Genomic DNA, 16,733 nt, shown 5'->3' with positions numbered 1-16,733 from the left:
TACAAGCATAAAGTACTTTCATTTTATTAACCAACATATCTTATGTAAAACGTATTGGCAGTGGCCAATATAACAGATTCTATGGTAAGGAAGAATGTATGATTCATAAGAAAAAAAGCAGCATCTAGAAACAGTCATCAGGCAGCACTGAATAGCTCAGGGAATTTGTAGTGCTCGTCTGGAGACAAAAAGCAAACAAGTTCCAAAACTTTACATGAAACCTTAATGTAGTGGGAACAGAGGATATCTGGTGGGCCTCAGAGGAATTCTGATTTAAACTGAACCAGGCACTACAGAAGTTTGCAGACATCAAAAATGTACCTGAAAACATTTCTTTTGTGACAGGAGAAGCAGCTCTTTATGAGAAGGAGCTGAGAGAGCAGAAATAAGACAGACTTATGGTATTTGGCAACAGCAGCTGTTGAAGAGATTGTAGGAGGAGAATGTTATGGTTACTGGAGACAGGACAAAGGAGAACCAAAGAGATCTGAAATAGATATATCAGCAGACCTGAGAGATTCACACAATCCCAACTTAACCTTGGTAAAAGTTGGAAAAGAGGTTGATTCTGTGAGCTTCAGCTCTCCATCTTCCCTGTACTGGAACAATAATCACCTTGGACATGAAACATCCAAGGTTGAAATATGGACATGAAACATCCAAGATCTTTGACATACTGGGTAATCTCTGCCTGATGGTGGGCCCCAAGTTGCTGCTTTGGCTTTCAGTTGATTATCTGTCAGACTGCAATTTGTGCATAAAATATTTCTTGATTACTTGTAGTATGAAGCCAAACTATAAGGACAAGTAGTAGATGCACTGCATTGCCAAACAAATAAGGAGGGCAAGATAAGAACTAGCATCCTTTGGTCCCATTAATTCTGTAGTTGCTTGGAGAGGGAAAATATAGCAGTTTCATATGGAAGTTGGAGAAAAGAACGTAATTTCCAGTAAAGAATTTGTGGAAAGCAGTGCCAGAAATTTAGCCTGTACAAATGTAGCTTAAATGCTATATACACATGCAGAAGGTCTGAAAACACACTTCTTAAAGAGAAGGTTTAACTCTATGCTGTCTCTGGACATAAAAAGTACTTAGAAAAAAAGAGAAAAAAAAAAAAAAACAACAAAAATAACACAGTAGTTCAGAGCCACTTTCTGCCCCACCTGCTTTTTTTTTTTTTTTTTTTTTTTTTTTTTTACAGAAATAGCATTCTACATATGGAATACTTTCAGTGAGGTTAGTTTTAGGCAGAAGTCCTCTTGGTGTCTGAGTAATAGAGGCAGAACCAGCAGTTGCTGCATGAAAGCACTATAAATCAGAGAGATTTGGCTTCCCAACCTGCCAATATTAGACCACAATGCCTTCAAAAATGCAAAATGTAAAACTGGTTTTGAAAATAAAACATATGAAAGAAGTTCAACAGTACATAAAGCCAAAATAAACATTTATTTGCTTATCTCCAACTTCATGTTCCTGGTAAGTGTAAAGAAGCTTGTTCTAACAAGTCCAAGTTAGGTGCAATTGTGATATACCCATTTATTAACATGAGAGCAGTAAGAAACATTTTATGAATATGTTCATCATGCCCTTTGTCAAAATCATGTAGAGATAATCAGAACTAGCCATCTTGTATGTAGATCTAGATTTCTTGATTCTCTTGCTATAATAAAGCCACAATCTGGATAAAGGTTAATTAATTCCTTGCCTGTAGTTTTGCATGTTAGTGTTATTTGTGCCTTGTTTAATGATAATAGCTATTAATGCAGAGACGCAGCTGTTCTCTTTGAAAAATTCTGTTGTAATTGGAGTCTGTGCCAGTCGCCACATTGACTTGAGTTTTCTTTTTAGAAGGAAGAGAGTCTCTTGTTCAGTAATTATTTATGTATGGTGGCCTGTCTGCTCTATATTAACTGATGCATTACAAAGGGCCTTACTGTAGGTCTTTTGTGAAGTAAAAAATACTGTGTTTTTTTTTTTTTCTTCTTTTTTTTTTCCCTCTGTTCTTGAAGATGGAAACTGAGGCACAGAGAGTTTGGTTCAACATCACAGAGGTTATGTTTCAGAACTAAAAGTTGGGATGAATTCCTATGTATCAGGCCACTTCATTCCTCTCTTAAGTTTCTATAGTCATTAATGTAATAAATCAGATCAAATCCCATTTGCCTCAAAAGTTTGTAGCCTTGAAAAGGAAATTCAGAAGCCAGGGAAACTGTAGTTGTAGAATGAGAGCTGCCTTAAAAATAGTGTTTTGTATGGTTTTTCACTGACCTCTCTGATACTCTTTTGCTGCTGGCCACAGTTAGGTCTCAGAAGCATCAGAAAATAGTGTGAAACTGAGGTGTACACACACTGCTGGTTCAGCACTGCCAGCATTGACTTCTGTGTGCTAGTGAAACCACAGAACTAGAGGCAATGGCCTCGAGTTGTGCCAGGGGAGGTTCAGGTTGGCAATGAGGAGACATTTCTTCTCAGAAAGAGCAGTCAGGCACTGGGATGGGTTGCCCAGGGAAGTGGTGGAGTCACCATCCCTGGGGGTGTTCAAGGAAAGGTTGGACATGGTGCTTAGGGACATGGTTTAGTGGGTGACATTGGTGGTAGGGGGATGGTTGGACCAGATGATCTTGGAGGTCTTTTTCCAACCCTTATGATTCTATGATTTGGTTATGAATTTTGAAGCAGGACTGGGCTGAGAACATATCCTCAGTTGTCTTGTCTACCAGAGACATTTTAGGGACGGATTGGTGATGTAGAGATCTAGAAAGAGCTTCTTTATCTTGAGCCCAGCATGGAAACATTTTTCCAAGACAGCTATGGCACTGCATGTACCTTGCTCCTGTTGGTTATGCACGTTTTTTTTATTTTTTATTTTTCCTTTTTATGGGGCACTCTAAATATTCAGGAATTCATTAAAGGTAAAGTTTTTGGAACAAGTTCCTTCATCAAGTCTTTGAAACCTGTTTGCTGTGATTGTTGTCCCTTGTGTAAGCCAATGTGACAATCCCAAGGTCAAATAGCAGGGTGAGGTGAGCTAATATCATGCATGTCAGGAAGAGCGAGCAGTGGCTTAAGGGCTTCTGCATGAGGAAGCAGACTCTCGTGATGCTGGAGGAGGGTTATGAACACCCACTGCAAAAGGGAGTTAGGCCTTTGACATTGCCTACTCTGGACTGCAGCAGATCTGGGACTAACTGATACAAGCCAGCTTTTGGTGTATTTTCGATTAATGTTGTTGGTGGGGCATAAGGGAAGCTAAAATGCTTGTGATAGTTTTGAGAGTAGCTTTTGATACTGTTTAGAGCTGTTGGTGGCACTCAGGTGCTCTCTGTCCAGTGTAAGGAGTGGTGCGTATCACCAGCATGGTTGTTACGTTGCCTGCTCTACCATCACCAACTGCAAAAGGTGTTAGTTTTCAGGTATATTGGGAAGATGTGTGGTGCTGGGGGGGGATTGTGTTTTCATATGCGATAAAAAAAAGAAACAGCCTTTGTAATGGTGGGAACAGTTTCAGTCCCTGACCTTCTCTTCTCCCCTTCATATTTTATCTTCTCCATCTGCATTTGGGAGGACATACCCATCTTTTTTTTTTTTTTTTTTTTTCTTAAGAAGCTCCAGCACATACATTCCCTTTCTTTAATATCTTTGCAAATACACTTCCTTGTAAATTGTGTGTAATTTTGAAAATAATTATACACGTTCACATTTATTTAACATTTGAGCTTTTCAAAGACAGGTGAAGATAGTGGGATAACTACATCAACATTTTTCTAAGTGTGATCAGTAAGGAAACTCTAACAGGATACTTAAATTGCTGTTGGATTCTAGCACCAGTTCATCAATGAGGTAGTTCACATTGCTCAGTTCCAATAACCTGCCTGGGAACTCAATAAAACAATAGTGCTTTGCTGAACATTTTGCTTCCATTTTTGACAGAGCTACCAAAAAGATTAAAAAAAAATCAAACTATGGAGTAAATTGTAATAGCAGAAGTGGATAAAAAAATTGACAGATTTGACAATGCCAACATGCTGAATAGCAAGTGTTCTGGGAAGTCCATCTCCTGAAGGAAGGGATTTCTGTTGCAAGCTTCAGGTTATTGTGGATTAACCCTATTAGGCAGCTAAGCACCACTCAACCTCTCGCTCATTGCTCCCTCTGCTCTGTCTGCCCTCCCTCCCCTTCCCAGATAGGGGGAGTAAATCAGAAAAAACGAAGTTAGAAAACTCACAGGTTGAGATAAAACTTTAATGAGAGATTAAACTCTAATGAAAAAGGAGAAAAATAAAAGAAAAAAGGCCACAACAAAAGTGGTGCACAACACAACTGTTCTCTACTGTCTGGCTGATGTCCAGTTGATCCTTGAGCAACAGTTGCCCCCTGGCCAACTCCCCTCAATATTACGGCTGTGCACGGCACCACACAGAATGGGACATCCCTCTGGCCAGCTTGGGCCAGCTGTCCTGGCTGTGTCCCCTCCCAGCTCCTTGCTGGCAGGGCAGCACCAGAAGCCAGAAAAAAGCCTTGGCTCTGTGCGAGCACTGCTCTGCAACAACTGAAATATTAGTGCGTTATCACTACTATTTTAATCAAAAATCTAAAACACAGCATCCTATGAGCTATTATGGAGAAAATTAACTCAATCCCAACCAAATCAGGAAATAGAGGCAGCTGTTTCTGTGTTTCCAGGGGTCCTTGGAAATGAGGACTAACATTTGTACCAGTGTTACTGTGTAGGTGAGATGAAGTGAAGCAGTCTGTTTCCCAGATGCAAAGAAGACATTTTTAAGTACCTATACTACTATACTCATGCTTGCACTGCCATTTCACGTCTTCTACATTGTTTTTTTTTTATTTTTTTTTCCTTCTGTATTTCTTTTTATTTTTTTTTACCTTGTCAGGTATAAAACAATGTTGGGAAAACCTGAAAAGTACCTGGTAGGCTGAAGAGAGTGGGAACATGAGATGAGGATGTGTATATGTCTGGATTTTTCCAGGTCTTGTAACAAAATTTTGAGCTCTGCTTCACATCCTGAATTTGAAACGTAGCAAATACAATGAAAGATTTCCCTAAGAGAGCAATCACGGGGTTAATCAGGAGGTGCTTCTTTTTGAGTTGACATTGATGTATGCACAAGATACACTGTACTTAATAACCACCCAGTAGCTTTCACAGAAACATTAAAAAGGAGTGAGGATGGAAATGCAGCTTCAGGGGTCTTGCTTTTGTATCAATGGCAGTTATTAAGGGAAGAACCAATTAAATTCTGAGAATATGCTTACTTTTGGAGACTTTGAATGTATTTATATGTTCCTAATAGCCCAGTCTTTTTTTTTTTTTTTTCTTCCACCAGATTTCCCCTATTGTTTCTTACCAGCATTCAGCTGACATTAGTTTTTGAATGATGAATTGATATTTGCAGATGGGAAGGCGAGCTGGATCTTTGAAACTGCTAATCTCTTGTGACAGACTCTAAACTTTGTTTTCACAGTAGCAGGCTTGGGTATTACCAGTTGATGTGACTTCCTGTAGACGAGATTTTACAAAGAAAAGAATATTTTATCTGAAGTCATGAACCCCGCTTTCCGAAACCCTTTGTAGCTTTGGCACAGCTGAGGGGAGATTGTCCCCCAGTCAGTCACTCCACTCCTACTTTATTAATAATCATGTAGGTATTTGAAAGACCTATTTTGCATATTGAAACCCAAGAACAGAATGTTTGAAATGTGTTTGTGACAGCAGGGAAAAGATTAGCCACTACAGTATATGTATATTTTATATTTGATAGCATGCATCTGTCATAGGATCATATAGCAGAGACTTTAGTAAAAGTTTGTGCGTACTGTCCAGTCTTCCTTAGAGCTTACAGTACGTAAGCAGAGGGTCAGTACCAACAAGTGGCAGGAAGGGTTGCATACCCATCCAGCAAACTGAATTTATCAGTATGACTTATTTTAATATATTGACTGGAAGTGCAATGTTCTTATGCAGAATTTTCTTTACAGGGGTCAAGTTCCTGCTGAGGCAGAAGCAAACTACTTAGGGGTAGCCAAATCCCTGGAAATGTATGGAGTGGACCTCCATCCTGTTTATGTAAGTATTGTTTAACTATTTTAAACTTGATAGCAACACAAAAAATCTCATGTACTATTGTGGGGGAGAGTGTTTATACAGTTTAATCACCACAGAATAACTTGAAAGAAAATAGCGTACTTAATTAAGGAAAGCAAAGGAAGACTTATTTACAGACTGAATGGATTAGGGCATTCACATGTGCATCAGCTTAATGGTTTTCAGATGAAAGGTTGTGCTTGTGTTACACCTACAAAAGACAATTGTCTCTACTCTGGGAAAAAAACAATTCCTATAAGTAATAAGTTATCAGTGCAAGTGTCAGAAGAAATGAGAGAGGGTTATAACATTTGTCTTTGACACAAGAATTTTTGCATTATTCTTGTGTAAATAACAGTAAGTGAGTGCTGCTAACTTTTCAAAACTATTTCAAAAATTAATGTGGGAGTAGCATCAGCAGCATGTCAGGCCTGTTTTGATGTTGATTGTGATGGTGTTGCTAAAGACATGGAGCTTGTTTCCAGCTTTTCCTCTGCTGTATCATGCAGCACAGTAGGTTGTCTATATTGCCTCAGCAAATGCCTCCACTTCTTTTGTAAAACAACGTGTGTTGGGATCGGATCCAAGTCATCACCTGGAGGCTATGTGCTTCTGGTGGAAACATCATCCTATCTTGTTTGAATAATTGTGCTTGTGGCAGGTTTTTTTTGAATAAATGAAAATCAGAACTTCAAATGAGGAGTTGTAAAGTAGACAGTTCAGAGTCAGATGTCAGAACGCTGTAAAATTACTTGAAAGAAAATAAAGAAATCAAGATAATACCAGAAGATTAAGTATGTATTTCCTGCTGAAAATTGTGTAGCCCACAATATTAAGTATTTTTAATGTACCCTGTGGCTTGATCATATTCACATCCAATGCTCTGTGCCCCTCCCATCCATAGGAAGCTGGGGGAGTTACTGGAACAGGCTTTGACATGACCCAACAAAACCTTGTTAAATTAGCAGAGTCTAGATTTTTTTTCTGTCTGCTTAGTTTGCTTATGCTGTGCAAAGGGATTCCTGCCTGGGTAACGAGGGGTGCATCATTCATCCCCAAGACTGACCCATGAGTATTTCTTACTATTTGTATTACAGTAGCAACAAAAGCCCCCATTCTAGAGTGGAGCAGTGTGCATAAAGAACCACGGGTCTTCTGCTTGGTTAGTCACCTTAAAAGCAAACATGCCCTATGTGGTTAGTTCACTGAGAATCAGAAGCAGTGCTCATGGAGGTGTGCTTGAGCTTTCTCACATACAGGAGGGCACTTTCTACAGTCACTCATTCTCACAGCGGGTATTTTTTGTGGTTTGTACTCTGCAGGTTTAGTGCTTGCAGGGTTATTCAGTATTCCCTCAAGCAGGCAGGTGGGCTAGTTTTTGGAGATGACTTTCTTGCAAACTCATGCAAAAGTTTTTCAGTCTTTTGAACACCTTCTGTGTCATAAGGTACTGCCATGGTAGTGATGATTATTCATAAAGGTGGAAGGGTTAAAATGTAGTAGTTAGGTTCTAGGAAAGACTTTCTTGTTGGTTCTGTTTCTGCTTCCCCTTTGCACCATGGGATAAAGACCTGCCCTAACACCCTGCAGTAGGGGCCTAAGTGTGAAGCTCAACATGGCAGTTACCTGTTTGCTGTTGGTGTTTCACCATAGGATGTGGAAAGCGACAGTCCCTCACACCTGCTCTTTCTTGCCTCTTTGCATCTATGCATAGAAGCTTTTGTACAGGAGTTACTCTTGGTAGATGAAGTCCTACTTTCCTGTTTGCAGGGAGTGTAAACCAGTGTGTTCAAGCCAGTCACCATGCTGGCATCCTCCACCAGACCTCACAGCTACACTGATACCAACTGCAAATTCAAATAACTGAGTGGCATATGCTTTTATTTTATAGGGTGAAAACAAATCTGAATATTTTTTAGGATTAACACCCATAGGAGTTGTTGTCTACAAGAATAAAAAACAAGTAGGAAAATATTTCTGGTAGGTATAGTTTAACTGTATTCTGTGCTATATCTGTACAATGATACTGTACAGAGATACATGATTTGTGCTATAAGTTTGAAAGTATATTTGTATTATTAAAAATATATAGTTGGAATTCCTAATCCGTGTATGTACTATACATTTAAAAAAAAAATCTTTTATAATGTAAGTATTGAAAAAAATATTTCATATTTACCGTACCTGTGCTGGTATCTTTAAGTACTGCTAATTTTCTATTGGTATTTGGTACATACCTAAAAAAAATAACCTGACCTGTGAATCCTTTTTGTCTTTGTATGTAAATGCATACAGCTTCAAGTTTTATTATTTATGAAATTAGTCTCACTGTCTTTCTTTTTTTCCCCCAATATTACAGGCCTAGAATTACGAAAGTTCATTTTAAGGAAACACAGTTTGAACTCAGAGTCCTGGGAAAAGATGTAAGTTCTTACTTAAGCCTATAAGAAAAAAAATATTAAAAGTGATTTTAAATCTAATTAATCACTAGTTTTTTGTATCCATCAGTGTTTAATTAGTTTTATTGAAATTACTGCAAGAAAACATCTAAGTTAAATGAATTGTATTGATAATTATTGCCAGAAAATTATCCTTAAGTGTAATATGTTCCTGATGGTGCTTGCATTTTTGTTAAAGAAAGAGCAGGAAGAAAATTCATGTTTTGCAGGCAGGGGGAGAGAACTTTCTGAAGTTGGAATTTTATAATAAACCTTCATGATTCTCAAATGTGCTCTGACTAAACTACTTCTGCAGTGCTTTGTTTATGGTGTTACATAATGCTTTTAAACAAGGCAGAATCTATGGGGAAAGGTATAATCGATTGAAACCTGGAGCAAGGAAAATGCAGGAAACTTTAAGGCAAAAATAATTTTGTAGCTTGAGGACAGAAGCAGCTACACAAGGTTTCTTGAAACATATTTCTTAGAGTTTATTGTGATTGTGGTGTTGTACCATTTGAGAGAAAAAAAATGCTAGTTCCAGTGAAGCAAGGATAGCTGATAGCAAGAGAAGATGTTTTTAGGTTAATTCAGTTAAAAAAGAAGGCGGATATTTATCACTTAGGCAGCTTGGTGGGTGAGAAGGAGAAAGTGTTCAGGATGTACCGAAACTTATGAAGTGTAATAAAGCAAATAATTGCAATCAATCTGTGATTTTAGGTATCTTGTTGAGTTATAAGTTTAATCTGCTGAGGTTAATTTTTATTTTTATTGGAAAATACTTTGTAGGCTTCCTTGGAATATCAAAACTGAAAGTTTATAGACAAAACAGTTTTGTAAGAAGTATAGTCTATGCATACTTTTGTCTATGCATGTTCATTCATCTTTGTAGTGGTTGTTAGTCTCATCCATGATTTTTTTTGTGAGGCCATTTGATGCCTTCAGTACATGCTGGGAAATGTGAGCATACTGATGACTGGTTGTGCTGGTTCTGTTATGGATAACATTTCTTGTGCTTGTGGAAGCATACTGGCAGGTTATGCTTTTGTTACTCATAAGTGGCTTGGTGTGGTGATCCATGAGTAGTCTATTTCTGATGATGCATTTGTTGAAATCAGAAAGATATTTGAAGGCTGGAGGAAGGTTGGGAAAACTTTTCCCAGTGTTTCACTTGCAGGGTGAATGCCTGTTCATGTGCAAACAGGTCCTAGTTTGACTTTGTGCGGATTGCCCTGTAGTGATGCTGTACTTTCTGTTTGATGGCACATATGTATACTTTTTTTTTTTTTTTTTTTTTTTTTAAACGCGTAGAATTGCAAAGTTTTAACATGCTGAAAAACAAAAAATGGGACCTTTGGGAAATATGCTTAAGTTTAGTTTGTGGATGTTGATGGCTCGTGAGTACTTGCTGTTGTGATTTTAAGACAAACACTTTGACAGCATTTGGTAATTTCAAGTCTCGACAGGTACTTTTAGGAAACTGTTTAAGAGAACAGCAAGTACAAGGGTGTGGCCCATCATTATAATCTACATTGCAGCTAACACTCATTTGAAGTGTTTCTACAGTGCTTCATACCCTAGCTAGTAAAGGAAATGCCAAAATGGCCCAGAAATACCTTTCTCTTCCTTTTTGTAAATGTTCTGATGGTGGAACTTAAAAAGAAATTATTGATTAGAACAAGTAAACAGTAGTCGTAATCTCTGGATTAAAGCCAATTGTAGCAATTTTTGGTGTTCTGCACCCAGAGGAGGAAAAAACGATCAGATTACTTATATGACTACAAGTTCTAATACTCCCTGAAACTTTATTCACAAATGCCTTTTATTCTTCCATGTTTTGAAGTAAATGCTATCGCTTTGTTTTTCCCCATAGGACTTGAGATTGTGTTACATGATAGAGAGTAAATATGCCACTTTTCTTTGTTCTGCATCCTGGGATATCACTGCACAGCACAGGACATTAATACTTCACTTGTTACAGCTGTGGTGTACCAAGTCTGGAATGTGTAACTCATTTCCAGGCAATTCATTTACTAGGAAGATATTGCCAGAATTTGAAGGAGGTAAAGGGCACAATAAGTAGTCAAAAGGAAGATTTGGAGAGCTGTTTCTACTCTTGTCTCCCTGCTGTGGAAAGATAATCTTTTTTTTTTTTTTTTTTTTTTTTTCCTTTTACTGTTTGATGAAGTAAGCACAGTGGACTTAAAAGGACGTGTTTTGAAATTTTAAGTACATATATTTTTTTGAGTACATACTGAAAATGGATATGAGTCTAAGAAAACTTGAATGTTTGGAGGGATGAGTTATTAACAAGTATGGGACAAGGAGCACAATTACATAAAGAGAAAAACAATCCAAACATCAGTGAAAAGCTTCAGAGGCAATGGCATTTAGGAGGAACACTCTCCATAGGAAATAGGTGGAAGCATGCCGTCTACTGAAACTAGTTGGAAAGCATGCCGGAATATATTTATGGAAAGGTGAAATAATGGAGGCTTTCCTGTGTTTTGCTTGGATCTTTATGGCATATAGCAAAGGAGTTAACATCACACAGTAAGAACAGCATATTATTAATTCAGAGTGCTTTCTGTGAATTCCATTTTCCATATCATGGTGAAAACTCTGTGAAGGATGGGTTGTCACTCTTGTTTCCAAACACTAGCTAGTTTTACATTGACAGGCACCTTTCTGGGGTACACGCATGTGTTCATCAAGAGGAAGCCTTTCATGCTTTTAGTGCCTGTGAAGTGTTGTTCTCCCGCTGAATGGGGTTTCTTATGGAAACATCTTTGGTATTCCTTCAAATAAATTTGTCTGTGTTTTTTCAAACCTACCAGAAGACTTGGAGCGATTGGAGCGAGTGCTTCCCATTAAATGGGTGGAAGTGGATATCCTGATCTCCTTGACAGGTTTAGAAATGTCAGTCTAAATGTACAGCTCCATGTCCATGGGCTGTCTCAGAAATACATCTGTGGTGTGCCTGTGTCAAAATAAATTATTTATGGCTGCTGCTGCTGAGTTTACTGTGTTTACTTTGTTTCACTTTTCATAAACTTGATGATTTAATGAGCACGAGATATTTATACTTATTCTCTTACAATAAAATAAGTTGCTTCACCTTTCCCGTTTTGTAGGGTAGGCTCTTGTAATTTTGCAGATATCTTCTATAAGGACATTTCCTGATTTCTTGTTTATTTAACTTGTTTATTCTGTGTGTTTTTCCTGCATACCTGTTGCTATTGTGTGCAAGCATGGCTATTGATATTTTATCTTTTACTGCTTTGCCTGTATTATATTTTTTCTCCCTAAAGCTCTTGCTGTTCTCCCTTTGTAAACATAATACTGCCCTTAGTATTTGCCCATCAGTGACTTATCCTGATATGTGAGATGTTGAGACCCAGACCAGGTGAAAGAAACTCTTTTTCAGTAATGTAAATCATTGTATCAATATTTCATTGTCCCCTGACTGGACATGTGCTTTGAATTCTGAGACAGAATCAGGTGGGCTTTCTGTGAACCCACAAAGTAACAGCATGAAACGAGGAACCTTTTCTCTGGTGTGGGTGGCACAGGAGGGTTCCCTGAACACTGCAAACAGTAGCAGAGAATTTTGAAGGTGATGAAAGGGTATTTTCATGCAGGTTCCCTTAAGAAAATCAAGACATAAATCTGATACCTGTGTATAATTCCTGGTAGCATAGATGTCTGTTGAGCAACCTTGCTAGAAATAATCCAGCAATACAGGTGGCTGCGGAAGGCCCCTGCTGCAACAAAACAGGGCCTGATCCCAAAGGATGCTCTGCCTAAAGATGAGTGGTTGGATGGGAATGCAGCATTCTCTGTTCTTCCTCTGTGTGAGGAACACAGCTTTCTTTTCAGGTTTCTCTCAGCTAAGGAAGTGAACAAAACAGAGAAGAACATGGTTTGGTTTTATAGGCTGGGAACTTAGATGTAATAATGTGCAGGAGTTAGTGACATGCAGCTTTTTTTGCCTGTAGGTACCAAGTGCTTCTGTAGGGTTCCCTGCAACCCCATACTATTTTCTGTAACAGTGCCTTTTACTTTGGTTGCACTGTGTCTGAACATGTAAGTGAATGATTTCATCCCTTCCCAGAATTTATGCAAAGTTTCTGTCCTTGCAACTTTTCATGTTTCTCTTTCACCAAACCAGAAAGTGTTGAATGTGCAAAAGACTTGCTTTCATTATTTCTTGTTTGAAGAGAAGGGTCTTTTGGAAGTCTGAAATTTTTGTTTGGAGGGATTTTGAAATTTGGTTTACTTCAAGTTAGAACAAACCCACAAATAGTGCAATTAAAAATGATTTACACATTTTCAAGACACGTCTTCCTCTGTAATCTTTCTTAGTCAAATGAAGAGGCTCAGCTGAATTCATAAGGTGCAGTAGGTAAAGAGTGTTTTCAGGAGCAATATGAACCACTGATGAATACTAGAAGAATTTCAGGACAGTTCCAAAGCTCATAATAGTCCCCATTCTGGTGGCTGAAACTTGTCTAAATACAAGATTATTGTTTTCTTTTAAATTGTCTTGGAAAACCCTGGAAATACATGTATACTTTTTCCTTCATTCCTTTCTTCCTGCCTTCTGTCCTTCCTTATTTGCTTTTCATAAATGTTAGAATTCTGAAAAATAATTGCATTAATAAGGTGGTCCAGTTAAATCCTTTCTTGTATATTCCACCTTGAGTTACAGATTCTAGGCAGGAACTTTCATTTGATTTATTCCTCTTACTGTTTCTTGAGAAGATTTAACAGGGGATGATGAGCTGTTCCTCCTGTTCTTAAGTCCAGTTTAGCATATATTTGCATTGGATACAAAAGTAGAATTTTGAACTTTGCTATGGCTTAAGAATTACAAATACGTTTGTATCATTTGCACCCACTGATGCAAATGGTGGTCAGGGAGGCTGGAGGTGAGCAAGTGCAGTGATGTTAATGTAGGGATGGTATTTTTTAGTAGATTGGATCTTTTTTTTTTTTTTTTTTTTTTTCATTTTTTTTAACCATTTTGGAGTCAAAAATTGTTAGACTGACTTATCTTGATAGAAAAAGTTTCAGTAGTGAACAATTTTGAAGAAGAACTAAAAAAAATAATCCTAGATAAGCCTAAATTCATTAACAGTAAGGTATTAGTTTTTTTTTCTCTAAGTTCCTCCTTAGTATTTATTTAAATTGTTATAAAATGAGGTATAGATACTTTTGTTTTAATCTTGATATGCTTCCTACAAACTGGCACAGCATTATTAATTTTAATTCTTGATCTTTTTTCTTAAAGATCAATCTTATGTAACTGGTAATACATTGTCCATTATGTAAGCTATGACTGGTATGCATTATGTAAATATATAAAGACAAAATATTTCCCATTGAAGTTAACAATTGATAGTATCCAGGTGCATGCCTGACCTGGCACAAATATGAAACAAATAATGTTTCGAAGCAGTAACTTCAGAACTACCTTTAATATTTCTGTTATGTGTGAATGCATGTGTATTGCATGTATATGCACCGGCAGTATGTTCTGTAGTGGGACAAGATACCTCCTTATGTCTCCTGTTGTGAGGTGTTTTTTGTTTTATTTATTTTTCTTGAGCTTGGATAGCTTTGTTGACCAGTATATACCGTAAGCTGCAGCAGCTAAAGCCTGCTCTGCCTCATGGTTTTTCTACAAGTTTTTGATCTGTGGACTGACTTGTGGCAACCTATCAAATGTTGATAGAGCAACATGAACCCTGGCTTGTCTCCCTCTGAGTGCATTAGCAACTTGCTTTCAGTAAGTGGGAATATCAGGGAGTGCTGCACCAACCACCAGCTGCTTTGTGGAGGTCTCAAAGGTGCTGCCAGGTCAGTCTCCTAGCTGACTGCAGAGGCAGTCATAAAGCAGTGAAGGGCTCTGGCTGCACATTTGGGAACCCTTTCTTAAGCATGTCATATAGTCAAGCAATGGGCATCCCCTGTGTTGTTCTGTCTGTCCTTCCTCCCATGGATAGAAATGGTGGTGAGGCTATGGCAGCATGAGCTCTAGGATGCTGGCTTGAGAGACTGCAGGACAAGCTTTTAAAGCATTTGAAAGGAGAGGAGTGTTCAGTGTACGTCCTTGCAGTATTTCAGCATCTTGTGTTCTCAGGACTAGGAGGAGGTAATCAAACAGCTCAACAGCCAGCCACTTCAGCAAGTCATAGACATGATCAAAAATCGCCATACAAATGTAAGTGTTTTTCTGCTTGTCTGATGAGCACAAGTGGCTTCCCTGAAAGATGAGACAGGCACCGAAGTGAGTGCAAAGCGGAGGGGAGGACTTCAGAATGTACAGACAGCCAGGGCTGCCCAGTAAGCAGTGGGCTGTGATGGTTTATGATGCCTTATCATTAACACATATGACTCTCTAAAAGCCACGGTGTGAGTAGCAGGGAGTAGTGTGTGAAGCCCCAGACAACGCAGAATGAGTTTGGAATTGTGATCTTCTGCAAATCACTAGGAAAATTACAATAGTTCTTCGTTTCTTTTGCATCAGATATATTAGGGAAAAAAAAAAAAAAAAAGCACACTAAACTAGCTCTCACTAGCTGAGAAAAATGTTGGGGGTGAATGTTCTAGGCTTTCTTGCCTTTTAGGAAACAATAACTGTGCTATTTGGGTTATCATAAGCATCCATTATGAAGCAGTATTTAGTTTTCAGATATGTGCTTTTCCTTCAGATTCCTGATAACGTGAGTGAGTGTGTTATCAGAAAGCTTTTTGGACCCTCCCTTATTTTTTTTACCAGTTGTTTCATTTCCCAAATCCGAATTCCATAACTTACCTTTTCGATGATTTGTGTTTGTAGGGTTAGGCTGCTTCTTACTTTGATTCTTCAGCCCATGATTGCCACATACTAGATACAGATGTTTCAACACATAGTTCATCATCAAGTATTTTACTTGTCAGCTGAGATTAGCTTTCTTCCCCGTGAAAAATAACGCTACAGAGGATGGAATCACTGACGTTTGCTGGTCAGATCTTTCAGTCATGTAATGATGTAGCTATACCTTCCCCCATTTAGTCACTGATTGATTTAGAAGTGTTACGTATCATTTGTTTTACATATGGAAAAATCCTAAAACTCTGACTTTGAAGGAAAAATAGACAGGTAGAACCTTTTATTTGATTGGAATCTTTCCCTCAGTTTCAGTGGCATTCAAGTAAGATATGGAAGAAATACCTTATTTTAAAAACTCTAAAAAAACACCTCTGTCCCTGTCCTTCCTGAACTCATGAACTCTCTCCTCCTGGATTTGTATAATTAAATTAATTCAAGTGCAGCAGAAGATTCTTTGCCTGAAAGTAGAATTCAGATGTGAATGAAGAAAGAGCAAGATCCTGCACATTAAGTGTGAGTCAGAGTTCTTTCCTAACAGAAGTTAAAATGAATCATCATATTGCATAAGGTTTTGCAATACCAGAGCCCTGATCTGATATTATTCTTTAAAAGTGGCTGCAGTTGTGTGGGTTTAAATGCAAACATACCAGGTAATAGTCTGATGTAGAAACTGTAGTCTAAATTAAATCATTAAATCTTCAAACATGTTTCTGCTGTATGTGAAATAATTGACATTGACATTCCTTCATAAAAGAGCAGTATGATCTTTCAGTGGGTAGACTCCAGACTTGCCAAAGGGACATGAGCAGTGTAGTTATTCTTGAAAATTCTTGCATAGATATTTCTCTTTGGCAATCTTCTTCTGGAAGTGTCCCCCCCTTTCTCCCCTCACCCTGCTGTTACTTTTTTTTTTTTTCCTAAACAGCTAAGTTTTCAGGTGTCTAGTTTTACATTTTATAAATTAAACCTATTTTTGCTCCAAGTTAAACCACTTATGAATCCTGTAGAGAGATTAAGATCCGTGTCAAGCCTGAAATTGTATTTTAAGCAACTGTGGGAATACGTTTATGGGAATAATCTAATACTTAATCATTTTATGCTATGCATAGCAATCTGAGATAAATCCTGGTTTTCTTGATGACAGCATGTCTTTACTGCCCTTTCACGCTGTGATGTTCTGGAGAGGAAAATGTGTTTTTGACAGAAAACTAGAGGGTAATTTTCACTCCTTGGATATTTAATGGGACTGTTCCCACCAGCCATTAAACTCTTCCAGTGGAAAAATATAACTAAAATTATCCATGGGGGGAA

The 16,733-nt window shown here is 38.0% G+C and overlaps 1 protein-coding gene across 2 annotated transcripts in view; it reads left to right on the top strand.

The window, feature by feature from the left end:
* The window catches only part of EPB41L4A (erythrocyte membrane protein band 4.1 like 4A), a 133,820-nt gene that overhangs the window by 69,009 nt on the left and 48,078 nt on the right, over positions 1 to 16,733 (top strand). For both annotated transcript variants that reach the window (XM_068666761.1, XM_068666762.1), the window contains 3 exons: positions 6,002 to 6,089; positions 7,999 to 8,087; positions 8,467 to 8,530. In XM_068666761.1, the coding sequence (XP_068522862.1) occupies positions 6,002 to 6,089; positions 7,999 to 8,087; positions 8,467 to 8,530 (241 nt within the window). The remainder of the gene's footprint in view (positions 1 to 6,001; positions 6,090 to 7,998; positions 8,088 to 8,466; positions 8,531 to 16,733) is intronic.

Source organism: Anas acuta, chromosome Z (assembly GCF_963932015.1).
Source record: "Anas acuta chromosome Z, bAnaAcu1.1, whole genome shotgun sequence".
Taxonomy (NCBI): domain Eukaryota; kingdom Metazoa; phylum Chordata; class Aves; order Anseriformes; family Anatidae; genus Anas; species Anas acuta.
Note: the sequence above shows the minus strand (reverse complement) of the source record. Positions and strands in the feature narration are given on the sequence as shown.